A 27,213-nucleotide genomic window follows, 5' to 3' on the forward strand; every position below is an offset into this window, starting at 1 on the left:
GCAGGGCAACACGGGACTGAGTGTCAGGAAAGTGCTCGCTGCTCCAGTTTCCTGCCGGGGCAGCGGGAGCATAGTGCTCTCAGCAGCCTCCCTCGGCTCACCTCCTCCCCTGCATGGGACACGGCGTCCTGCAATGAGGCAGTCCTGCTGCCGTGTAACAGCCTGGCATAGGAGCTTGCCTTGTACTGCTTAAGAGCTTCAGGCCACTCAGGAACCACAGGCTGGGAGCTCTTACGAATGTACTTTTCTGTGGGGACAATGTGTTTTTCTCCTTACTTGCATGACCTGGCTGTATTTAAAAGAGAGTATGCACTTCTTAGGCTGTTTGCATTTGAATAAAGGCCATCTGGTTAACCCCCACAGCACTACAGCCTGAGGACGGGGCATCTTGCTAGCCACTTCCACGTGAGAGCCATCCACACACGGTGGCTGGGCAGCTGGGCCTTCTGGCCAGCGTCAGGGCCAGCAGATGCAAGGGGACTGCTTTAGCCTTTGTCCCTAATCTGCAGGTTTTTGGTAGGGTGAGGAAGACCTTCCTATGCAGGGTCCTTCCCAAAAACTTCTATGTTTGAGAGGGTCAAAATTAAAAGTGAAGAGGAGGCCTCTCTTGCCAGGCACTGACTGTGCTTTAGATTGGATGTAGAATGCCAAAGATTGTGGGAGAGGTTTTGGACTGATAGAAAGCAGGGAAACAGCAGAAATATCACAAGACATCCTGCTCCACATCCCATCCTGTGCTCTCAGGAGAGGCTGAGAAAACCTGCGGACTGTGAGCTGGAGCCCTTTAGCCAGCGCAAACACGTTCTCTTTTTGTTCACTGGGGCAGTGAGCTGCACACAAATTTCTTGCTAATTCAGCTGCTGTAGGAAATAGGAACTTGACCTTTACAAAGAATACCTTTACAGGGGAAAAATCCACAAATGAAATGAGTTCCTATTAGCACAAATTACACCAACCTCGTCATGAGGAGCCATAAGGGAAAATGAGAGTAGTTAAGCAAGGTCATTAAAAATGATCAATTTTTGTGTGTGTTTATGTGTGCGTGAGTATACACAAATGCATGAATACTTGGACAAAAACTAGCAGTGGACTGTTGAGAGGCCAGTGCAGCTAGGTTTCTGCTTTGTTACATAGATAAATTGCCAAAGGAAACATTATCCAAACAGTTCCACTTCAAAGGCAAAACGACAAGCTTCGGGGAACTTGCGGTACTTTCAATCTGGCCAATAACCAAGTGTAAAGTGTAAAATATACATGTTTAGGAAGTAGGACACATGCCGTTCAAGACAGGCCTTTCCCATGCTCTCAGACCAGTGCAGCTTCATTTGATGTGCAAATGCATGTGTGATCTGTCCTGGCAACGTGCTGCCTGCCAGCAGCACAAACATTTCACAAGCACCCTTTTGGGTTACTTCAGCACGCTGTGTGCACAGCCTCCTTGGCAAACTCTGCAGATGGAGCTTTTCTTACAGTGTATTGCTGTTGTGGTTGCACAATCCAGGTTTATTTAGCCGTTCCCAGCAGGAGACAGACATCAAGCAGACCAAAACACCTTGAAAAGAGCGCAGAGTTGCAGGATTAGGTGATACATACTAGGATTAGATGACAATATGAGGATTGGTTACAGTATTTCACTGGGGACTGTATCAGCAGTGCAGACTTCATTGATCCTTAAACTGGATTGTCTCAGAGACCCTTCCTGGGCATTGGAGACTTCTGGGCGTTACAGCTGATGGCAAGGGCCCTCCATAAAGTGCTTATAAATGTCAACTGAAATTGGGAGGAAAAAGTGTTCCCTGGAGTGTTGCAGGCTCAGCCAGAGATACATGTACTGTGCACAGTGCAGGGCAGCCTCTATTTACTGTTAGATGAAATTCATCCTATAAACCCAGGAAAAATAACAGCGCAAATGCTTGCCACAGAGAAGTGGTAGATCATGGGTGCAGTCCTTCCTTTCACTAGTGGTTTGAGGGATTAAAATTTGTAGATATCAGAAAAAAGTAGCTGTGGTCTTTGTGGTGCAGCTGGGCCCTACAGTAACCTGTGCTAGGGGGATGAGGTTGACTTTTGGTGAGGATTCAGGACTTGAGCTCAGCTGGCTGAACTGTTTGAGACAACGCATTCTTATTCTTAGGAATCATCAGCGCGTAGGTGTGTTTTTTCTCTCCCTTTAACAGTGATTTAAGGGGATTAGAGACATTATGCAACAGCTGGGGTGACCTATCCCATTTGTACCGAGAGGCAGGTTACCTTTTTGCTTCTGTTCCCTGACAGTTCTTTGGGACAGATTCTCAGCCACGGCTGTCACAGCCTCTAGGCCTCTACCTTAGCCAAGCGCTTGGCACTAAGCACTACCCCAGTATAGCAGCTGTGGCTACAGAGACAGCTTAACCTGCTCTTAACCACTAAAATGGCTGAACTTGCACTGCAGCCGGACGTAGTAATACCTAGCTTGTGTTAACCTTGAATACCAGTGAGTAAGTTCTAGTCCTCTGAAAAATTAGGCAAGTGCTTATTGAAACCAGCATCCCAGCACTCCTCACTGTACTGTGTGGAAGAGGAAAATGGGACCCAAACTCCTAGTGACAGCATCTTCTAGTCACACTTCAGTCGCATGAGATTACACCACTACTCTCACATCAGCCTAATCCAACCTTATAAACGGCCCAAACTTCAAAAGTGCCAAATTCCCCTACTTCACTTCAAAAGTTTCCAAGCACTTTTCTTATTCTTTGTAGTCTGAATCTAGCTTGCCACTAGTTTCACTTCATCTGTGTATGTTCAAAACAGTACCTAAAAAGTGCCAGTATTACCTGTGTTTTCTCTTCATGGACAGCTGACCGCTCTCCCTTACAGCAGACAGCCAGGACAGCCAAACCACTGAATGTTATCAGGGAACACGGGCACCTCAGAAAGCTTTCTGGCAGAGGCACATCTAGTTCCCTGACACCCGCGTGCTGTCAGTGGACACTGCAGATACAGTATAGAATTAATCAACTCTGTTTAACAAGGCAGAAAGATGTGTTGTATGCAACTGTAGTCTAATGTGCTCAGAGAGGTCTGTCTGGATTCAGTGGGAATGCTGATGGCATCTAATAGCCACAGAGGCTTTTCCTGCTTCTTGGTAGAGACAGTGTGAGTCATACGGCACTGTGAATATCAGTCATTGCGGTATAAAGTTGTTGTGAGAAAAATCACTTCCTGTGTTGATAGACGTAGCATGCAGTAAATGGAGATGTGCGGATGCAAGCGTAAGGTGCTTGCAAATGTAGCTCGCCAGAGCTCTAGGTGTAACCATGCAGAGAGCCATAAGCACCAGCACAGTGTATTGCTTGTCTTTGACTTCCTCTCTAGCCAAACTGGTGCCCTGAACTCAGTGTGTTATTACAGGTTCTGCCTTTTCCAGGACACTTTTCCAGAACTGAGGCATAAGAGAGCCTGTAACACAGTGCCTCTGCATATGCAAGGCAAGCTTTTCCATCCTGGCCTCTGCGGGGAGGAAGGGAGAGATCGTTCTTTGTAATAGGCACCAATAAATGCGTCAATGCTACCCAAGTATTGTCAACATGGTAGCTTTGTGTGAAGGCCACAGAACTGAAATTCTTTTTGCCTTTGTTCACATCCTTTTCCAGAAGAAATACACAATTATTTCCATTTTATTACACCTACATACACATTTATTGATACATTTACTCTCATTTGCCTGGAGGTCCGCAGACTGCTTGCTTACTATGAACGGGATTTTGCTTATTCCCTTAGGTGACACCACTCCCTTGTTTTCCATGGGTTCCAGAACAACCTTTCTTCCTTTAGCTTGCTTTTAAAAAAGCATTCCATTGCTTGTGCATATGCCTGAGGTGGTGAAACAGGCTGCAAACAGGTCAGAGAGACAGGGAGACTATGGAAAGTGCTTGTTGTCCACTCACAGGGCCACGACAAAGGGTCGTCCGTGCCACTGGATAAGACAAGCAGAAATGGCACCCTGCTTTCTGCATTCCTGATATCCCAGGCTTTCAGGAACAGTGCTCCTTTTCTAGAATTCAGTTTCACTGCTACTCTTAACTGTTGTTCTCTTTTATCCCGTCTGCTTTAGCCAAGTTACTTTATGTACAGTGATTGCCTGTAGAGCATTGATTAAATCAATAGCATTATGCTCTGACACTGAGGTATAACTGGAGCTTGCCCTACAATGAAGTAGCTCAGAGTTATTACTGAGTAGCTGTTTTACGCTATCTAAACAGGCAACGTTTCAAAAGAGGAGTGCTATTCCTGGCAATGAAAGTAACCTTGGAATTAAGGGATTGCCTGAGGGGAGTTGTATAGTACCTGGCCATGTGAATTTTACTGACCATCAAATTAATGTTCAGTCTGTCCTTTTCCCCCTTTTTAGGATTCTGAAATTAAAGACAAGTGGAATATCACTCCATAAATGATCTGATTGTTAATTTAATCATCTCTGTGACTCATCTACTGGAGAAAGAAAAAGCATCACTTTTTTTTTTTTAAATATTATCCAAAATTCAAGCTGTGATGCAGCAGTTTGCAAGGGTGCCCCACTGGGTCTGATGATTTCAGACCTTCCCCAATAGCTAAACTTTATGACCACGAGGGTGAGGATGAACTTTGGCTATGACCTAGATCTGCAATTCGCAAGTGTTTTTCATACAGCTGCAATAATATTCCAGAAAATGTAATTGGCCTTTTACTTCATTCACTTTTGCAAATGAAAATAAAGCTACTGTGAGAACAGATTTTTTGCAAAGAAAATATTTTTTTTAATATTTTTATAGCTCTGTCAACAACAAAGGAGTCTCACAGTCTGTAAAGTCTTTCTCTAAACCTTTTTAATGGAAAAAACTTCATAGAAAATATCCTTTTACTTTTTTAATAACATATAACTATATACATGATTAAAAACTGTAACAAAAAGCTGCAGGGACTGGAAAAATGTTTTGTTGGATCCATGCAGATGGTACATTAAAAAAGGATTTCACAAGTCCATGTACATCAAATGGAGCTGCAGTGAAAAGATTGAAAAAAAAAAGGCAACTCTATATTATTTACCTGAAAGTACTGGGAATAACACACAGACATACAAAACACACAAAAAGAATACAAAAGAGTACACAGTGTAAATGATGCTAGCACAGAAAGTTTTGTTTTTAGGTAAATAGGAGGAAAGAAATAAAATCTCCTTTTTCACATATTATATTGCAGTTAAAAAGATAACTAATTTCTTATTTATTTGCTGTATTTTTTGTTTTTCTTTAACTCCAACATACACTACAGTAGGAGTATATGGCATTCGCATTTAACAACTCAGGAATATTTTGATTCATCTCCATGTCTGTGAATGTACTATCATTTCTGAATAACATCATGTATACATATTGCTTTAAAAACACACACACAGATTGACATGAGTTATAAATACAAAATGTTGATTTGAGGGCCACAACACTGCGAAGTGCTGCATAATCTTGCTCTGATTCAGCGATATATTTAAGGACACACTTAACTTAAGGTCTAAGAGGAATTCCTTAGAGGGTAAAGAAAGTTAAGAACGTGCAGAAATCATTTGCTGAATCAGGTCTGGAGTTTTCAATGGTTTGTAGTATAGAGTCTGCAGCTAGGAGAACTGTTAAAATGAGTCTATAATTTTGTCCTTGCACTCCACGTATATAATGTAGCTACAGTAAATCATCTGATCTACTATACTTTTAAAATAAATTTTCTTAATTCTAAGTTAAAACATAAAGCAAAACCTTTTTTAAAAAAGTCTGAGGATTCGATGAATTCTGCAGCTGGAAAGAAGAAAGAGAAGATGATGTTTAGTTGCAAGTTGGAAGAGCTTCTGTAGGCAGCAGGGAATGGTGGGACAGTGGTTTTAAACATCAGACTTAAAAGAGCTCGCTCATATTTTTGTGCTGGGTCAATAAAAGAGCAGACATCATTGAGAAGTTGTAGTACCAGCAAGTAAACTCACCTCAGGCTCACAAGCATGGTGAGGATGGCAAGCCATCATTCGATAAGAAAATAAAGTCAAGCTAACTTGCTTGTCAGGTGAGTTTTTGCTGGATACTTCCTTGTGTAATGAATACGTAACAATTTCCCACTGGTAAAAGTAGAAACATCTGCTGTAATCATGGACAGTTTACTGGCAGACAAGGTTACAGAGTCTATGTGTGCATATGCTTCTTAAAAAAAAGAAAAAAAAGGTGAAAACAACAACAGTAATAACAACAAAACTAGGTGATCAGTGAAAGCTGAAATACTCTGTGAAGCCTTTAGATCTGTTCCTGTTCTCCTTAGCACCCTTCCACCCTGCCTGGCCATGCTCTTTCTGCAGGCAGGTAAAACTTTTTAAGTCCCTTTAAGTCCTTTAAGGGAGGATTTTTGCTTATAATAAGCAAGGCATAAAATAATTATTAAAATAAGTTTCAAAAACCAAAAAGCTGTGAGTCTGAAAGACAAATCTCACTGATGAATATTTGGATTTCATTATGCATACAATGATTTAGTTCTCTCCCCAGTTTGACCTTTTTATGTGAGTGTGCTAATTGAAAAGTTGCCAGTATACCAATTTCTGGCTGGTTACAGTTCACAATCTTTTTTTTTTTTTCTTTTTTTGATTTTAAGAATAACAATGGTACTTGGTTATGTTGCTCACTGCTAGCATTTGGGGTAAAATTCGGCTTGTAAAGCCCTGTATGAAACAAGAATGTCAGCACAAGGCAGGCCTTGAAAAGGCAACTTGAAAGCAGACTTATTCTGTTTATTTAATGAAGAGATAAATGTGTATGTGCATGCATTTGCATTTAACAGTTTTATAGGTAGAACCGTTATTAAATGATGCCCAATAGCAACTTTATCTCTTGTTGGTATGGTTTGTATGGTTTGTTTAATAAAGATGTAAAGAAGAGTTTTATGAAAACATGCAGAATTGATTTGCATTACTTATGCGATTATGTGCCTGGTATATATGCTGCAACTTAATTTCTTAAATATATATTGTGTAACACTTTTTATTCCTGAGTGCTGGTCCCGTTAAGGAATAGAGAGGGTGGCATCATGTGCTCTTCCGCACAACCTTGTCTTTCATCATTTTACGAATTCTTCTGAGGGATCTTTATTGTCACAGTTTTAACTTCAGAATATTCTCTCAATCCACATTCACCCCTAAAAAGACAAATTGCAACTGTCAACTTACAGCAGTCATTAATTCCTTACTGAGCAAAATCCATGAAGTGATTCCTTGAAAAAGTTAAGATATAGCCTAAATTTCTAGTCATGGGTTTCCTGTTGTACTGTTACTTTATATAAGATTTCCATTCATGCCATCTTTCAAAAAACCTGAATATGAAGTTTCAGTGGAGGTCAGAAGAACAACAGATGGCTCTAGCATTTGATAAGGAGATACAGAACCACATTAAACCCAGTAGTACTCACTGTCCCTCAGCAGAACTGTTCCAAGTGAACTGATGTCCTCTGTCCTTTCCAGATCCTGCAGATGTCCAAATGACAAGACCTACACTACTGCTCAATAAAATTACTACTTATATTTGCACTCAGGAGAGAGAAGCTCCAAACTGAATACTGTGGTAAGTGAACTACTCACAACCCTGGATAAAGTTGAACGTGATTCTTAACCCATTGCTCTTTTTACCCTATCAAAATATCCAGCAGCAGGAATCAGCATTTGCACTTACTATGAAAGAGAGTTCAACCTGCTCAGATTTCCACTAGTTAACTAGAAAACCTCTTTTTGTCCTGGCACAGCATCTTACACCAGATCCTGTAAACTATCTAGCCACTTACTAGGTCCCTGTCATCTGACACCTAACGCTGTGGGATACATGTTCTGCTTGGGATAGATGATGCTTAAGGAATGGGTGTTTGTGAATGCTGCGTAGATTTTATTGCAGTCATCTCTGGTCTGGCTCATCTCTTAGGCAACTCTGCTGAGGTTCAGAGTGGACTTGGTTCCTTGGGAGCACACCTTTCTTCCCTAAAGTGTAGGTATTTGCATTTCCCTATGTATGTTTTGAGTGAGGGATAAGTGTGTTCTAGTCAAGTTGTTGAGTTCTAAGCTGTCTGCTGTGTGCATAAAGCAAAAAATATCCCCACCTCAAAACATGTACAATCCAAGCCTGTAAGTGGAGGGTCTCTTCTACCTGAACTCATAAAAGGATGCTTAAGCATTCTTAGTTAAAATGTTATCCCCACCCCTAAAACACACACAATTCCCATTTCACACCACCTGCAGTTTTGAAAACTTTCTGACATGCCTGTTGGCTTGGCAAGCCTGACACTTGATATACAGGTTGATACTTAACTCACCCAGACTGATGTTTCAGTAGGAATTTTATGATTTACCAAAGCCTAAATACATGGAAGAAAATATACTGGTAAAGATTTTTCAGCATGTGAAGGGTGCCCAATGATTTGGACCACCACAGCTCCAACTTTCAGTGGAAAGTCCTAGTTTTGTCTCCAACAGAATGACCAAAATATTTAGCTATTTGTCAGACTCAGCTGAAGCCACAGAACCATCCCCTATGGCTCAGCTGCCATCAGGAGCTGCATGGAGCCCAAGAATGAACACTAATAAGTCTCTCTGCATGAAAGTTTCTGCTTGATTCAGTAGTGCTGCAACTTGGCTCCAGACACCAGTTGGACATATTTTTGTGAATCAATAGATAACCTAGCCAACAGAGAATCCAGTGCCTTTATGTATGTTCCAGCTGCCAGTTTGTGTCGTGTCTTGGTCTGGCAAACAAAACTAGACAAATTTATTCTCTGTTTCTTCAACTCAAGGCTTCAGGGCCTTATGGATTGGTTTTCTGGCTGAAACTTTGGAAGTAGACAACTGTGAGAAATTTTAAAGAAAGTATTTTTCAAAAGTTAAACAGTTGCTCTTGCTGAATAGGAAGATGGGTTATTCCAGGCATTCAGAGCAGATGAGTCAGTGCATGTTCAAAGGGCTAGGTTGTCCCCACAGCCTAATACAGGGAAGTAGGGAGCAATAACATCCTGTTTCGTGGCCACTTTGGGTCTTCTTGGATTGCAGTTCAGTAACAGGGTGAGAACAAGGGTTGCATCCATGAGACGGAGGAACCCATGGGTCAAGTTTGCCTGACGCTATCCCTGGCTTGTGTAGGTGTGAGGGAAAGGGAATAAATTGCTCTCCAAAAAGAAATGATGACTCTCCTCCCTCTCAGGCCAAGAGAAAAGAAGATAAGAGAAAGAATTATAGCTCCAAGCCTTTCTCCTGTTTTCACTTCTTTTGGGAATGCAGCTATGCACTGCTGAGCTCAGAGCTATCCAGACAATAATGATTCCCACGACAGTAAAGGATAGTGGTAAAGTAGAATGGAACCTCCTTCCCTTGAAGACATTTGGACTGAGACCAGAATTTTGAGAGACTATACCTAATATAAAAGGTTATATGTGGCCATATAGGATGAGTCACCCGATTTCTAGTTACAGGAGTTCAGTTTTACACCACTCAAGTCGTATAAGGAGCTTTAAAAAAAAATGTAAAGAAATCCCTCCTTTTAATACGCCTTTAGGAATACAAGAATGTTTTAAATAGCCTTAAGGTAAACAAGAATCTTGCATTGTGTACAGAAGTTTTGTGGCAGTGTAAAATAACTGTGGCAGATCTCAACTGTCTATGTTCATTTTTTTCCCTATGTATTTTAAAAATCTGGGAATTTAAATGCAGGAACAAATCAAATCCCAGCTAGATACAGTGCTAGCACAAATATCACAGTGGTACAATTATGATCTGTCTGTAACATAGTGTTAGCTTAGCAAAGATGCACACATATATATGGCCATGTTCTGTTCTTATTTTTTGTTTTTTAATTCTGCATCAACATGATTCATGCTGTAAAATGTATCCTTGAAAAATAGGGATCTACTAAGAAACCTTGACATTTTAATAAACAGTGTGCAAATAATAAGTGGGGCAGGGGGAGGAAGAATTAGAAGCCTTGATAGGTTATCTGATCAAGAAGTTCTTAAATGAATAGAATAATTACTCAGGAGCAGGTTTTCAGGCATCTTTGTGTGAGGAATATTATTTTTATTCACATCATTTATTGTTTACGGTAAAGATTTTCAAAGCTGTAGATGGGAATCGAGTATACAACTCCCATAGATTTTTCCATGAGAGCTGGGGGGCTGCCTGTTTTCCCCCCTTTAGAAAACTCTACGATATCAATATGTGAATATTTTGCCTGCACAGTTAACCTCCCTGAAGTCAATAGGGTCACCCTTGGGTGTCAGGTTACTCATGTGCTCTATTGAGCTTAGTAGTTCTAGAATATTTTCACAATGATAAGAGTTAGATGAGCTGACATATTTATGCCAGTGTGAGATCACCTCATAACTCATGAATGTGAAGAATAGTATGAATGTGTTATTCAAAGTACTCCCTAATGAGGGAAAATATTTCAGACTACACAGAGCTCATTTTATAGATCAAGTTGTATAATTCAATATATTTAAAGTTTTAAAGAGTTTGACCTTATTTTAGTTTACTGCTGAGTTTGCTATTAGCCATAAGCTATTTTGAAGGTTTAGGTGGGACAAAACTGCTACATATGCCTCCTGCACAGAAATTAATTGAATCCTTTATATATATATATATATATATATATGTATATATATATAAAAAGAAATGCATAACCAATCTGGGGCTGATGGATTGCTAAACTTCCTTGTGATTGTAATGAGAATTAAAAACTACTAAGACTTTAAGCTAGGTACATGGAAAGCATTTGAGGGTGGAGCTCCATTTCAAAATATTTGGCACTTACTTCTAAATGGAATAAGAAAAGACAGAAGGCTTTGTAATGGAAGGTGATTTTTTAAAGGGGTGTAAACAGTTGTCTATTCTTGTCTAGGCCTGATTTCATTTAACATTGTTTTTAAATCTGGAAGAGAAAGATAACATTTTAATTAAATTCAGATGGACCTATACTAATAAATGTAGCAAAAAGTAAAGAAAGGAAAAAATACAAAGTTTCAGAGAGAGAGGCAAAATATATGGCAAAACAACTCTAAAACAAGTACACCAAACTAGTCCAAAGCAAACAGCAACAAATAACAAAAAGTGAATCTTTCTGGAAAAGCACTGGTTAATACAGCTAAGGAAAACTCTCTTGGAACACAGGGTACAGTGTGGCAAAATACTCAGAAATTTTCAGTTTTTTTCAGAATATGAAGATATAGCCAAGAACTTATTTTGCTGTGTCAAAAAAAAAAAAGGAAGAAGAAAAATGATCTTGCCATCTTGCCATATACAACTGGCAATAACTATCAGTCATCTTATACTGTGCCCTAATCGTCAGATGGGAGTATTTCTAGATGGAATTTGTGTGGAAAGATTCACTAATGTTTATTGAGTTGTAGAGCTGAAAACAGTTTAGAAGATAACAATATAATACTTACATCTCTCTCCCATTGCCAGACATTTTGAATCCTCCAAAAGGACTTTGGGCATTTAAGGCATTGTAGCAATTTATCCTGTAAAAGGAAAAGGCAGCAAGTCTGATTGTACTGTCAGAAAGGCATTTGGAAGACTCAGGGAGAGACTGAAACTTGTGGAGCTAAGGATACTGTAATGCTCTTTGTAATAACAAACTTGTCATTGGTTAAAAAAAAAAAAAAAAGAGGGATTTACATTGCAATAGCAACATTCTACTCCTCATTCAAAAAGAGAACAGGATCTGGCCTGTGAAGACTTGGAGGAGCACACCGAACACTTGGATGCAGCTTCAGTAAATGAACTGTTAATTTGCTGACAAACCTCAATGCCAGGTTGTAACACAGAGCTATTACATTTGAATTTGTCCCTTTTCCACCTGATTTCTCTTGGATTTTTAGTTTATCCAGGCTTGACATATCAAATTGTAAGCTATCAAACTTTAGAAGTGGCATTGCCTACTCCCAGGGGCTAGAGAGAACAGGTCTCCCCTTGGTTCCATGATGTTGGCCTTATAGAAAGTGCACGCTTCTTTGTGCCATGAGCAGAAACCTTACAGGATTCCTCTGCTCCACAGAAAGGGTCGTTTATACTCTGGATTGTTTGTTTTCAGCGGTGCCCTTCAGCAGTGTGACTGCCCTGCTAACAGAAAGAAAGGCACTTTCCACTTTTCAACAAGTCTGCAGACAGCAGCATTCACCCAAAGTGAGCAGAGTGACAACACCCCCCCCCCCTTACAGCTGCTTCATATCTCAGTGATTCACCTTCAGGATGGTCTAGATAAACACTTTTGAGACAAACGTGCAAAACTGAGGTGACATAATGATTGTGAGTCAAACTCTTTATCTCCAAGAGCAGGAGTGTGATAACTTCGGCCTTACCAGACTGTCCCAGCCTGCATTGCTGAAGAGACTGTCAGGGCCTTGTTTATGTCATTTGTAAAGACAGCAGCTACCAGCCCAAAATCAGAATTGTTGGCTCTCTCTATAACTTCATCCATGGTTTTAAATCTCAGTATTTCTTGAACAGGCCCAAAAATCTGCAAGAAAGATTAATCATTAATTTATAAAACAGACCACTCAAGAGACATTTTATTCCTAATTTATACTGCTTTTTAGCTGTCTCCCTTCTCCTGTTTTACTCTTCAGAAATTCCCACAGCAACATTTATTAGTGGTAATAGCTCTCTCTAAAACTGTATGAATTTCCTAAAGCAGTTGTCCCAGTGGAACTCATACATTTCCTCCCTTATCTCTTCTTTGAGGTCTGAGGCTTTATAGCCAATGACAAAAATTGAGCTTCTTTACCCAAACCAATGCTATAAGTTGCTTTATGCAGAAGGAGTTCTGAAGAGATTCTAATCTCTTTTTTTATAGTGGTAATTTTCACTTGAAAGCTTTTGTCTCAGAAAATAAAGAAAAGAAACAGAATTGTGCTTAGGACATTCTAAAATGATCTTGCCCATGTGTGTGAATACCTCCTCCTTCGCAATCCGCATGTCATCTGTTACGTTGGAAAATACCGTAGGTTCAATAAAGAAACCTTTTCTTCCTAGTCCTTTACCCCCACATTCGAGTTTTGCTCCTTCAGTAATGCCACTTTGAATCAGTTCCAAGATTTTGTTGTATTGCTTTTTATCAATCTGAAAGAGAGAAGCAGTTTTACTTGCAGATCATGCACTTGACTATCAAAACAGAATAAGTTTTTAGGCAAGTCATCTCCCAGTGAGTAGACTCATGCTTATATTCACTACTGCTTGAGCTGGAGACGCCAAAGATCTACAAATGGCTGCTGACTGTAATCTAGGACTCCGTCTTCTTCAGAATGTGTCCCCTTATGGATGTGGCTAGACCTGCATCCTTGCTAAGGAATCTGGCTTGTAAGTACAAAGAAAGAAGGGCGTTATTTTTTTCCCGATGAACCATGTTCACTTCTTAAAAATGTTATAAGCCAGGCTGATTATTACAGTGGCACTACATTTTCTAAAGATGAATTTCTAATTCTGCCCATCTTTTGCTTAGAACTCATATCTCTCTAGGGGTCTACAAGCACAGCATGGTTGTAGACGGTTCTTGAAAATAAGTGCCTAGAAAGAAACTTTTGCAAACTTCTCTCCTATGAATGGTAGCACTATACAGTTTGTAGCTGCATGTTGGGGACCAAGGGCCAGAATCTCGCTGTTAAAGCTGTGAGGCAAACTTTCTAATATTTAAGATGAGAGTTTTCACTAAACAAGAAACACCTCTGTGCTGCACAGATAAGCTAGCTCCTTTAGAATTTTAATCTTTCAGACGTTTGTCACGTCAGCTACTCCAGATTGCAATGAGTATACATTGAAAGACCTCGGCCCTACTATAGTTTAAATGCTTCCAGGCACCATCTGGGCTGTAGAACTGAAGCCCTATTTCTTTACCTGTGGACCTTGTTCTGTAGTTGGGTCAAAAGGACTCCCTACTACTCTCCTCTTTGCACGTTCTACACTTCTTCTAACAAACTCCTCATAGATTGATTCTTCCACATAAATCCGGGAGCCTGCAGTGCAGCATTGACCTTGATTGAAGAAGACACCCTGGTGAGCTTGTTCCACAGCATAGTCCACTACAAAATGAAGACAGCACAAGCTGCTGTGAGACATCATAGACACATCTGCTGTTGCGCCAGCATCGTGTGTATTACATGGTGTCACAGTCCCAAAACTTCAAAGCAGAAGTAGTGAATTTGGTTAAAAAAGACATATTATGTTAGGTCATAAAGGAAGAAGATTCATTTCATTTTATGTCATAATCGCTGTGAAAATATGGAGTTTTTTAGTGTCTAAAGTTGATTTTTCCTCATTTATGCTAGCCTGGGCACAGCTATACTAGAATGATATTAAAAGTATTACAACTGTTTCAGAAACACCAGATTGCAAGGGACCCCTTGGGACTTCAGGCACTGTCTAGGTAAAGAAGGGTCCATAGATAATACATTCCACATGCCATCTCATGACACAAGCCACAAAATACTGCCTAATATCCCATAGCAAAAATTAAGTCTGCAGTCAAGACACAGCTATAGCGTTCTATAGGAGTAGGCCATTTGAGAACAATTTCACCAATGCCTTATGTCCCTGCAACATGTAATTTATAAACTAAACTCTAAGAGGACTCTAGGAAGTGAATGGTGCCCCACACTATAGAAGCCTGGCTGACTGGGGATGGTAGGGAAGGGGAAAATTTGTCTCTTATCCCAAGTTTGCAGTTGGTTTAATCCTGCTGTGAGGAGGATTATAACCAACCAAGTACCTGAGAGAATTTAATTTTGATAATGGCAAAACACATCCTTCACAGAAAGCCAGGTGAGGCCTTAAAAATATAGTTCAATTATGGAACAAACAATAAATGATTTCCTTTCCAGCTTCCCTGGAGGTCCAACCAGCACATCCAATACTCAAGCAGGAGAGGAAAATCCAGCCATATTTAGACATTCAGAGCTAGATTCTCCCCTTGGGTATAATAGCTGACTAGAGAAGAATTTGAGCTGTATGATATTGAATTTATCATTATAAAGTGATGGCCTGCAGCACTGCAATACCTCTGTTATCAGCTGCAGTGCTTTGGAACATTGCTTAAATATAATTATTTATGGAATAAACAAAACAACAGTGCTTTACTTTCAGCACATCCTAGACAACTTCATCTAACAAAAATGTCCTATTCTGCCTTCAGCATGATCTTGAAAAAAATCATGTAGGGTGTTCCCTGGACCACATTCAAATTTTCCCAAGGCAGCTCCACAGAGACTGAAAACAACAGTGGATAGAACTGATCAACTGATGTTTCTTCCTCTTTCCTTAACACAGTTTTGCACCATGAAGGGCTCTAACCATTCTTCTCTGTTTTTTTGGTACACTGTACTTTCAACAGCTTTGTCATGCTTTCTGCTAACTTTTGGCACATGGTGTTCCTCAAACAGAACAAACTGCTCCTTTGGAATGGTGAGCAAATTGTCTGCAGTTCTTAAATAATAATAGCTTTGAAGTCTGGATCTCAGGTCAAGTGCTGGTGGTTGTAATTACAGGCAGGCCAGAGATTGTTACTATGATACAGTGTGGAACAGTCCTGGAGAAGGCTTTGCTCCCTCTCCTTGCCCTGTTATTCTGCTGTTGCCTGCAGCTTCTTCCCAAGTCCTCAGCCTTATTTTGGCAGATACAGCAAGCCACAGATAAACTATAGTTCCGTACAGCAGCTAAGCAGTATTTGTCCTTCTGCTGTGGAAGACCATAATGCAGACCTGGGCCTGGCACATATTGCTGTACAAAAGATGTTCAGGTATGTATGATTAGTAGGTTAGGGACATCTGAGAGCATGGTGATTTCTGGTGAGAGATGCAGATGAGTAACTGGGGTAGAGGGCTGTAACATCTGCACCTGGCTCCAGCTAACCAGGAGCCTTTTTTAGCTTACAGGGATGACTACAGCTGTAATTTAGACCCCCAGCACGGTAAAACTTTCCTATGTAGAAAAGCCTTCAGTTGCTGAAAGTCCTCAACCTTTCTCCTAGTCTTTTAGATGTCATTGATAAGTTTTTAAATGAACATAGGATTGTAACCAACTCTTGTAATTTATGCTATTCAGAATCATTCTTCCATTCACTTTCCTCTTTTAAATTAAAAAAAAAAAAAAACTTAAATTTCTAATCCTTTGGGTTACAAAGTAAGTTCTCAGAAAATGCAGTGAGCACAGTGTGCCTGCACACAGCCTGAAACAATAGCTCAAAGCAAGGTGTGAACTGTCCCATCATCTTAATGAGGTGTTAACGTCAAAACCGCCTGCTGACAATTTAAATATCAACATTGTTAACTATTTCATTACTGATCATTTAAGCAGAAACTTCCAGTTCGTGTTTTATCCTATCCTAAATTGCTGCCCTGTACCTTCCCAGGTGCCAAAAATCCCAGCTGCACATCATCCAGCTGCCAAAATCTTCAGCTCCCTGCTGACAATGGCAATGAGGATACTTCAATACACAAATCTTCAGTTGTGAAAATTTTAAAAATGGAATAATATCCATTTGTAGCTACTATCAGAACAGCTTAACAAAGTAATAATGCAGCGACTAGATTACCATTCAAATGATTTAAATTAAGACCACCTTTTTTATAATTGCTGCGAATTTGCTATCACAGAATTTCCAGATCTAAAGCGCTAGAGTACCTTGCTGCAGAGTTTAGGACTACAAATGTATAGGACCATGATTTTGACTAACACCAGATATATATGCTTGGTTATAACTGTTTCTCTGTTTTGTTGTTCACTGTGAATCTCTGGGTACAAGTGTTGTCGTTTTTTAAAAAAAAATCACCCCCCAGGCTGTCTCTGTAATGTCAAAAGTGTGATAAGATACAGCTATATTTGTCCATTTCACTTTGAATGAAAGATATGCCCTAAAATGACAACACAAAAACGTGTTTTTAAGGAAAATGTGGAAGTGCTGACTTACAATCAGCATCTGCAAAAATAATGTTTGGGCTTTTCCCACCCAGCTCCAGAGTAACTCTCTTCAAATTACTCCTTCCAGCTGCTTCTTGGATCAGCTTTCCAACCTGAAAGGAAATGGAGACGCATTTTACAGGCAATGTAGTCATACAGTTCACTTTAACAGCCAGTGCTGGACATCACTGGAACAGTGCTTTAAATAATCCAGCAGGTTCTTCAGTCCAAACAGATTCACATCAACAGTAGACAGCTTTCCAGGTTTTTTTTCTAGAATTGTAGCGGGGACAAAGTCTGGCACAAAGAGAGGTGTTTGTATCTTTCATCCCATGGTAGCTATGCTAAAATGACTTGGCGCTCTCTTTTAGGGTGCTATAGGAGGGCTGAGTTAAAAATCTGAAATTTGTGTAACTAGAATTACTTCCATCCAAATTACCGGCATGTGCACGAGGTTTTCCATACTGTTATCAAGAGGTTTGGTTATACAATTTTCAGTTTCATGTGGAAGAAAATAGATCTGATATTTGAGTATGTATTAAGCATGTATTTATTACTATTCATCAGTAATAACTACAATCACACTTTTTTATATAGTCCAGGTTTTAGTTACCCCAAATGAGCACTGCCATTAGAATTTATTTCACTTTTAGTACTTACAGTTTCTAAACTGCTAGCCAAACCAGTTTGTAGGAGTGCCTCAAAATTCAGTTTTCAGTGCCCCAAAATTTAAGTAATTTTAGCAGTGAAATCATAATCCAGCATGTATCAAATTCTGACAGAATCATCAGCCTTCTCTGCAGGATTAGCAGTGTACAGCAGAATACCAAAAAGAGCAAGAAGTTACAAATGCACCATCCCGGATCTAACCCTCAACTGCACCACAGATGATCTTAATATGGGTCGAGGAGGTCAAAGGTGCCTCTAAAATGTCTTTGTAGATTGTGGGGTCAGCTGGAGCAGAATGCAGCCCTAAGAGGAAATCAGAGCAGCCTCAAGTTGCCAATCTGACCAAGGAACACAAGGATTGATTAAATGGAGTAGCACTTCGAGAGCTACATATATGACGTTTCCTGTACCCAGGACAGTTGGAGAGGCAGCTGTGCTCCCTGGAGATTCTCCCCTCCCTGGAACAATGAATCCAAAATAGATCAGATTTTGTACTGTTGCAGTGTAATTATGCCCATTTTTGTAGCTAAGGAAGTAATAAGAGATAGATTTAGGCCCCCACACAGTAAAGCACAGGATTAAAATTATCTTTTGAATATTGAGAAGCTTGAGGATATTCTTTTTTTTTTTTTTAATGGAACATGTTTTAAGGTCTCACAAAGTTAGATGCCTAGTGACACATGAGTGAGATGCTGACCAGAACTCCAACTCTCATGCTATATTCACTAGGAATGAGGGTTTTGTCTTCAAAATTCTGTCAACAACTAGACTTCAATCTCTGCCTAGTACTCTGGGCTCTGGCTGTTGGGATTTCTCAGTTTTCTGTTTCTCTTCCTCACGTCAGGTGAGTGAGATTCCCAGCAGTAAAGGGTTAATGGAAGAGAAGCTCAACCTCTTACAGAACTGAAGTTAGTCTGCTGGAGGAAGTTAACTCAGCACTGGAGTAATCAGAAAGCAAATGAAACAGAAACCAGGGCCCCCACAGAAAAAACAAAGCTAAAAGCTCACAGGATAATGAAGGAATTGTCAACCACTTCATGTACCTTTCTGATTAACTGTTTATCTGGTGTTGCCACTATCAAGTGTGACTGAGGTTATTTCTTTTTTAGAAAAAGAAATTAACATTAGCTTCTTTTCTTTACCCCTGTATTGATGGAATGGAGTGTTGACATTATCATGAAATTCCTTGCATATCCCCCTTAATTGGAGCTGATTTTATTGCTATGTTTGACTGACAGCCAGATGTGAACATGAAAAAGAAGAACCCTTTCTGCCCTCCACCCCCACCACATACATTGAACATGTCATTTGGAAATTCCAACCTCTCAAACCATCCTGAAAATTTACAGTGAAAACCGGTGAGAGTGCTGTGTTTACAGCCAGTGCCAGCGCCAGCCAATGCCATTCACACCCTCACTGCCTTGAGCTTCCCTCTTTCAAAGAGCAACAATCCTCTATTTATTTCCTCTCAAAAATCCCCAAAGAGCAGGGTATACCAAGGAAGCCAGAGCAATGTGTCCAGCCCACCATCTCCTCTCTTCCATTCCATCACTTTAATGTCAAAGTTGTTTTGTCCATGTAAATAAAGGTTTGTAAAGAATTCTGTAGAAACAAGCGATTGGGAATATGCAAGTCCAAATATTATGTGTGTGGCAAATATTGAAATCCAAAAGGCTTGGAGAAAATGGCCTTAGTTAGGAAAAGTGTTGTCCAGAGTGCTGTTAGTAAATGGAGGTTGTTGTCAAGTTTCCAAGTATAAACTTAACAGACAGCTTCACTGTGTCTTTTCCATCCAAAATCAGTGCAGACATGAGGTTGGTAGGGCGCCTGCTGCTCGGCATTATTGTTCACTGTGCTCCTATTGTGCCCTGTGCACTTACAGGTTCAGGAAAGTCTTGGGGAGGGCACCAGAGCTGTGATTATTTAGCGACAAAAGCAGCCTTTTGTAACTGACTCTCTCTCTCTTTATGGAGAACGACAGCATGAAAGGGATAAGTGATAGTATTCCAATCTGTATGGTCTTTTAGTACATGCTTCCTGTGGCGTCTCTCAGCTCTATATCTGTGAGCTCCCAACAGGCAGTGCAGCCTTGCAAGGGAACGCTGGAAGAGAGGACTCCCCCACAGATAATGGAGCTGGGCTGATTATTCAGCAGGAATGTTGGCACAGAAAACCCTGACTCCCCATCCTTGTTTTGAATAGGCTTCAAGATTGATATCAGGAGTATCCCTGGATAACTTGTGAAGTACTATAACCTTTTAAGCTGCATGGAGAGTGAGGCAGATGTAATTTGGCCCATCTCAAAGAAAACAATTTGTTATTCAGAACAACAACAACAAAGATGATTAAAGAAGCATTCTGCGGCATCCATGTGCAAAAAAAGCTACTTGAAGGATAGTCCTGGAAGGGTCTGTTTCTGGACTGTGAGCTGTATGATATTAGGAATTGAGAGCGTATCATGATATACAACATTTGATTGTTATTTGTTTGTGCCTTCTGTGTTTGAAAGTTCAATGTCTCTCTCAAGAGGAGGTTCATGCAGTCGTTTTTTTTAAATATATCATCTGTGCAGAAATTCAAGGAAGTCTATTGCCTTTCATATTCTCTTCAGTTCCTGATATCAGATGGAAATGTGTGTTTCAAAAAGGTACAAGTGATTTTTGTCTGTCATTGTTAAAGCACTGGAAATCTCAGAAGTCAGAAGCAAACCTTCAAAGTTTGTGATAATTCCACTTTAGCTCCATCAGAGTGTCCAGGTTCTTCTCTGCCCTGAGCCTCCTTTGATCACAGATATGCAGTAAGCCACTAGGGAACACCAGAATCAAGGGGAATGGCAGTCTAGCTGGACAGCAGATGATTTCCTTGCACACTGCCATAGACAAGACTGCAGAGATAAGCTTGAGTGCGCAGGAAAGCTATGTAGATTAAAAGCTTCCATGAACAGGGCAAAAACTGACAGAGGAGAGATTCATCTTTGGTTATTTAGGTGTTCTGAGTAACTGGACTGCCCATCTTCGCTATTACACCTTGCTTGGGATATTAGGAGAGTATCTGAAGAACAGTAAGTGTATTAAGTTACAAGAGATGGATTAAGTTTTGGGCAGATGGTATGATCAGATACAAAATTCAATGATTCCTGGAATTACACAATTTTATCTCTCTAGCTCTTGAGGTACAAAATGTCAGTGTTTTGGCAAAACCTTCAAACCCATGCTGCTGCTTAGTCCATGTGATTTTTTTTTTTTAAACTCCAGATTATAGGCAGAATCTTTCTGAGGAGCATTTCAGGACCACGTGGCATGTTCAGGGTGTGTCCCTGGCTCCAGCAAAGATTAATGAATATTGAAATATTGTCATAAAGAAAAGCATTGCATGATCCAGCTTGCTTTGGCTGTGCAGTGCCTTGAGTGAGGAGAAGCCCTGAGAAGAGCACTGTGAATAGTGGTGCATAAATAAAATGGAAATCCCAAACAGAAATGACTGGCAAGAATCCTTAGCTATAAATGGCTTATCTGTATGCTGGGTAAAATCCTGGCACCATGGAAGTTCATGGCTAAACTCTTGTTAGCTCTGACAGGCTGATACACCACCCCCTTTGTTTTAGTTTCAGGAATCACTTTGACATGGAGCTTTTGTTGGCAAAGAAGAAAAAACAGTTGTCCAAGGACAGCTCCCTAAATTCTACCAAAAACACCATGAAGGAAAAGGAAAAGAATGACTTTTCATTCAGAAGCACAAATTGTCTAAGACATGATCAAAAAGGTTCAACAGAAGCAAGAATGAACAATAATGTAGCCTCCCTAAATCCTCCCTATTTGGAATAGAGCATTTCTGTAGCATGGTTAGCTATCAGACTTAAAGCAGAAGAGATCACCTTTAGGATTGTTGTTAAAAGTGAAAATGCCAGTATGTAATTCTTCAGGATGTCCAAAATCAGCCCAAGATTGCATGATCCAAGAGAGCTGACACAACTCATTACTTGTGCAGTAGGTAGACATGCTGTCTACATCATGCCTTGTGACATTTCGGAAATGAAAGGAGAATCCTGCTGAGTAAATTAGAATCAGTGGTAATACAGCTGTTAGCTACAAACATTTGTTTGGCATGAATCAATCTTGACGCTCCTGTAGTTTGCTTTGATGGTCTCTCTAGTATCTTGTTGACTAATGATGAGATCATGGTTTGTTAATCTAAGTGCATAAAGAAAACATTCTGCCAAGCAAAATGCAGGCTGCTTTGCTGGGTTTTATTGAAGTTGTTTATAGACCTTTTGTTTACACAGGCATCCAAAACAATTTATTGAATATTTATTTGGGTTACTATACAGAACTGCATGAACATAGACCTGAATCCTATCTTTAATCTGTCTGGCTTTTAATGAGTCTTAGTTTGAACAAAATGGAAATCAGCCACTTAGGATACATTTCTTGTTGGCCAGTGCTTCAAATGTTTTGTGTGCTATCTATGATTCTCATCTTGAGAACATTTAACAACTGGAGAGAGTTGTAAGCCACACTGATTTGGAGGTAACACATTTGTTTTTGAACAGAAGTTACTAGAACTCATTAAACTTTTGCAATAAGCAAAAGTAATTTTTAATCCAGACAGTGTTTTAAATGCACATATTTTTAAATGCACAGCTTGTTGCTCTCTATCATCATCTCTAATTTGAAGCCCAAAACAGAGTGTACCCAACTATTCCATGTGCACCTGTAACTTATGGGTACCCCATTTCAGTTCAAGTGGAGCACATATATACATGCACAGCCAGACAGCTCAGAGCAGTTGTGCCACTGAGAGCACAGTCTTGGGTGGAAATAAAGGCATAGGAAGAGTAAAGCAGTTTCTACTTGCTGTTTTTCTCTGCTATTTGGAGGCTATGTCGGAGTAGTTCTTTCAGAAAATAAGAAGGTAACAGGAAGATGAAGAAGAACCTCTCTGCCTTTCTGATATGTGTAAATAATTGTCCCCTCATCATAACTTCTCTTGGAAATGAATAATGATGTCCACTGTTCATTTAACTATAGGGGAAGAGAAGAGACTTGTACAGCATCTCCTGTACTGCTGAACTCCGTAGACCAACAGCAGCCACTTGGGTAAACCAGACATCCAGCTTTTGGATCTTTTCTTAAGCTAAGGAATATAAATAACTGAATTCTATTTTAACTACATTGTTGCTTTTAAGTCCTAGGAAAGAACCACATTTTTAAAGGGAACTCAAATAGAGAGGAATACTTGGAACAGTGAGGAAGCTGAGGCAGAGAGAGGTACAGAAAAATGGAGAGAGGTTACAAGGAACAACTAGGAAAGTATGAGAGAGCGCTGAGTTTTAGAGAAGCACTTCCAGAGTCCTTGGTGAGCAAGAGTTTCACCCTGCAACTAGGGACCAGAAGGACCATGGAGAAATACAGAAAGAAGTAATGAGATGTTTAAATTGATTATGTTTTTTAAAGAGAAAGTAGGAAGGATAGGAACAAGTGCTGATGTGGTCAGATTCACTGCAAAAAGATTATTTTGGGCAGTTTCAGTTTCATCTGATTGTGGAAGATGTGAGAAAAAAGCCTGAGAGGAGATTGCCACAATTAAGGGGGATCATGGATTAGCTCTGGTTCACTAAAAGCAACACAGTAAAAATAAACACTTTTGTTAAAAAGCCTGTACCAAACGAGCTGCTGAGGAGTATGAACCAAAGCAAGCCAAGAAAGCTGTCAAAATCTGCGGAGACACAATATTTTATGGCTTGCTCGTGTACTCAGTATGATTTTTCTCTCTTACAATGTGACGGTTCTCAAAGTGAAATTCACAGCCCATGGGGTGTCTGCAGAAGCTTCCCAAAGGAGCTGCAGAGGGAGGAGTTTTGACAGCCATGCACTAGGAGACTGGGAGAGAAGCTGATCCATGGAAAGGTGTTTCATAAGAAGTGGTCTAAGGTATGAAAGAGTTGGAAGACTACTGTTTTAATGTGCATGAGCTGACCCATAAAAGGAGGGGTCAGAAGGAAATAGGGAGAGAAGTGGAATCGATCAGGGATGGTACCACAGAAAAAGAGGTCCATCTAGATGATGATATGCCACACATTACTTGGAGGCAATCTAGCAAATAGGTGCTACTTAAAACAATTTTGAGAGTGTTAGAAAATGTGAGAAACAGAAAAGAAAGAGTGCAAGCTGAACCACCGCACTATCTGTAAGTGGCTGGTTCACAAGCTGTCTGAGCCATAGGACATATGATGTCCTATGCAAATTCTGCATGGCTTTTCTTCTTCCCACTCAGAGTTATGCTTTTTGTTAGGCTTGTTGATCCCCTTAGAAGCAAATGGCTCCCATCCATGTTGGAAATAAAAACTGTATTGCACAGACAGTTCCAAAACTATGAGACTTTTGGTTCCTTGCTCAATAATGTGAAGGCATACCTAGCAAGGGAGCAGATGAGGAGGATGCACAGGCCAGTAACTGATGTGCTGTGCAGCTGATCAGCCTGTTTCCTCCACTCTGTGCATTACTTGATCCACTGACAGGAGGGGTGGAGAACAGCAGTTTTATGTCATGCACAGTTCTGTATAGTTCTAGTCTCTCCCGATGAGTCAGGCCTCTCCCTCAACTTGCGCGGAGAAGCATGGGTGTGACAGAAGGGATGTGCTGATGGCCTGTCAGTGGCAGAAGATGTAACTCTCCCTTAAATGGGTCTGCTTGGCCTTCTTTTTTGTGTCACTAATATGCGTATATTCTTCTTTTTCCTGCTTTGCAGAAGAAAGCAAGTTGTCAGTTGGGGGGGGAGGGGGACTGCCAGGTGAATTTGGCAATCAGCAGGGTTTTCCAAGTGTTTTAGCTCCACTGGAGTTAGTGTATCTTCTGCTGAATTTTTTGTCAATGAATGACAGCTACAGGTATTTATTGAAGAAAAGTTGTTGGGATTTTTTTATTGCTCTTTCAATTGGGATGATATTAGCTTACTCAGTTTATCATTGGAAAATAGGATGTGGATTTTATACTCTCAGTTCAGGAAAAAACCCTCTCCAGAGGAAAATTTAAGGATACATTTAAAGTTAAGTATTGCATAAATATTGTCTGGAACAGGCATAGTTGTGAACGAGCATTTTCCTGAATTGGAGCTTGAATAAATTAGATGTATCATAAATTAGGAGTTATTTATTTGTTGTCCTTGTATAGGCATCGGCTTGAGGCCTCACAATAGTCAGTGGCTTCAAGAAGGATTAGGCAAAATCACGGATGACAGGTCCATTGGTGGCTATTAAATACAGTTGTCCACATGCAACTTCAGGCTCAGGAAGTCTTTAAATTGCCGATTACTAGAAGCTCTGACACTATAGCAGGGAAGGATCACTCTACATATGCTCTGTGCTTCTATAAGCATCTGTTACTGGTCACTGTTGAAGATAAGATACTAGGCTAGATGGATCTTTGGCCTGACTGTGTCAGGCTGTATGGAGTCAAGGTCATGAACTTGGCCTTCTTGTTCTCCTTTCTTTAGTCTGTGGATTGGATTCTACAAATTTTTTAAAACATTATAATTAAAATTATTTGTAGAAAGAGCAACTTGTTTTCTACCTTCAAAAAACTTTGCAGGAAAGAAACAATAATAGCCAGTTGTTGTGATTTTTACAAGCAGATGGGGAGTTTCATTAGTTCTAAGTATATATATTTATAAGGTAAACAATTTATATTTTTTCCAAAAGAACTTTTCATGGTGGAAACTTAAGAAACACCTATGCTTCAGGCACTTAAACTTGAAGATCTCTGCTTTTGTACTGATAACCTTGCTCAGGCTAAAAATATTAACTGCCTTAACCAGCACCTGGAAGAAATGGGGGAACGGAAGTTAATATCTTGCTCAGTATATAGCTGATGGCTGTTGGAAATCCACATCACTGGAGTGTACAATTGACATGCCGCAGACAAGACCAGAGAGACAAAATATTTCTGTTATTATTTCATTAAAAATTGAAAACTGTTTCTGAGAAGTCAAACACTCTATAGTACAGCTGATACCACAGCATTGTGTTTAAAATGTTACGATGTTGACTTGCTGTTACAAAAATTCAGTGTTACAGGAAATCAGAAACAATATGGAATAGTTTACACTAACTCTGCATTAAAACGTTCCATCTGTTCTTGCTTTAGGTTCTTAGAGAATTGCTTTTTCATCTCTGTAATGCTTTTCACTTCCTATTAGTAAGGCTTTTAAAGGTAGGCACTGAGTTAGCATAAAACCCACATCTTTTGAGTTTAAACGCCTATTAAAACTAAAACTGTCTGGAACTACAATAAAAATTTATTTTGGCTACAAAAGACAACTTTGAAACCTAACCCATCTGTATTTTTCCTCCTCCAAACAGTGCAACATCCTGTATAATAGAATATTTATCTTAAACAGAGACCACATATCTTTATGAAAACAATTGTTTCAACTTAATTTGTGGGGGGTAATCAGCTCATATTAAGATTTTCAGTATTCTAGGATGCTAATATAAGTTGGTTACAGGAGAGGTAATGACTAGATGTAATTCCTTAGAGTAATCTGAAATCTGATGTTGCCATTGACTTTTAGTATATAGCCTGTGTATATAATAATCAAAACTTGCCATAAAAATTCATATGCAATTGCATATAGTAATTGCAAGATAACTGGGTGTGACAATAACTGGGTGTGCAGATTAGGCATATAACTGCAGCTACATTTCACTGATGATTTAGGTGCATGTGTTGTGGCATCCAAACTCCATTACAGGTATAATTCCACAAAAATCATATGAAATAATTTAGCTGGTCCCTGCAATCCCTGGGCACACAAGGGAGTTACCCACACATATCTAGTAGAGCTGCTTGGTCAGTGAATTTAGCAACTCACACGAAGAACAAATTCAACTCACTGTGAAGTGCAGTATGCCTGGGATGCATACAGCCTCCCACTGCCGCGAGTGGGAGTCATGCATATCAAAGAGAAACCAGATCCCTGGAGTTTAGCTCCCTCCATACAATAGTCTGTCAGATTTTGAATTGAAAAGGGCCTGTTTTTAGCACTCTCTAAATATAACCAGCCCTGAAACTCCCACTGAGATTCCTTTCTGTCTGCCTTCAGACGATGAGATAAGGCCCCTTCTCCTGTGACATCAGTCTGTAGTCCCTCTATCATCCCCACCCCAACCCTGATAACAGGCAGCTTTGCACGTATTTGAGAGTGAGGCATGGTCTGAGTTCTGAGAGATTTGGCTCTCTTTCTGTAGATTACAGCCTTTCTCTTTCAACCTAACCTCTTCTGTAGCATTTGCGTCACGGAGTCATAGCAAGACATTTTTGGCATCCAGGAGACAACTGGCTCCTGTCCTCTTCTGGCCAGCATCTTTCCTTCATTTTGGGAACAGACACCTTGGACAACCCCCTTCCTCCCCTACACTCCTTCTTCCTTTTCAGACCTCCTTCTCCTCAATATATTTCAGTGCAGCAGCAAAGCTTAAGTATATTTGTCCCTTTCCTCTTCCTTTTCCCCCCAAATATGCCAGGATACACAAATTATGGATGCTAAAGCAGAATTTATATGTGCTGTGATATACACTGGATGTT

At 40.0% G+C, this 27,213-nt stretch overlaps 1 protein-coding gene and 1 long non-coding RNA gene across 5 annotated transcripts in view; one reads left to right on the forward strand and one right to left on the reverse strand.

The window, feature by feature from the left end:
* LOC136993410 (uncharacterized) overlaps positions 1-7,693 on the forward strand; it is a 60,082-nt gene extending 52,389 nt beyond the window's left edge. The window contains exon 3 of the long non-coding RNA XR_010885694.1: positions 7,502-7,693. This is a non-coding gene — a long non-coding RNA (uncharacterized lncRNA). The remainder of the gene's footprint in view (positions 1-7,501) is intronic.
* Positions 4,776-27,213, reverse strand: part of ALDH1A2 (aldehyde dehydrogenase 1 family member A2) — a 59,751-nt gene continuing 37,313 nt past the window's right edge. For 3 of the 4 annotated variants that reach the window (XM_067305461.1, XM_067305459.1, XM_067305460.1), the window contains 6 exons: positions 16,974-17,076; positions 13,907-14,091; positions 12,971-13,135; positions 12,376-12,533; positions 11,461-11,535; positions 4,776-7,179 (listed from right to left, as the gene is read on the reverse strand). In XM_067305461.1, coding sequence (XP_067161562.1) covers positions 7,107-7,179; positions 11,461-11,535; positions 12,376-12,533; positions 12,971-13,135; positions 13,907-14,091; positions 16,974-17,076 — 759 coding nt within the window. In that variant the 3' untranslated portion in view covers positions 4,776-7,106. The remainder of the gene's footprint in view (positions 7,180-11,460; positions 11,536-12,375; positions 12,534-12,970; positions 13,136-13,906; positions 14,092-16,973; positions 17,077-27,213) is intronic. The other variant, XR_010885693.1, reaches the window with a different exon arrangement.

The sequence above is a fragment of the Apteryx mantelli genome, chromosome 15, assembly GCF_036417845.1.
Source record: "Apteryx mantelli isolate bAptMan1 chromosome 15, bAptMan1.hap1, whole genome shotgun sequence".
NCBI classification, from domain to species: Eukaryota; Metazoa; Chordata; class Aves; order Apterygiformes; family Apterygidae; genus Apteryx; species Apteryx mantelli.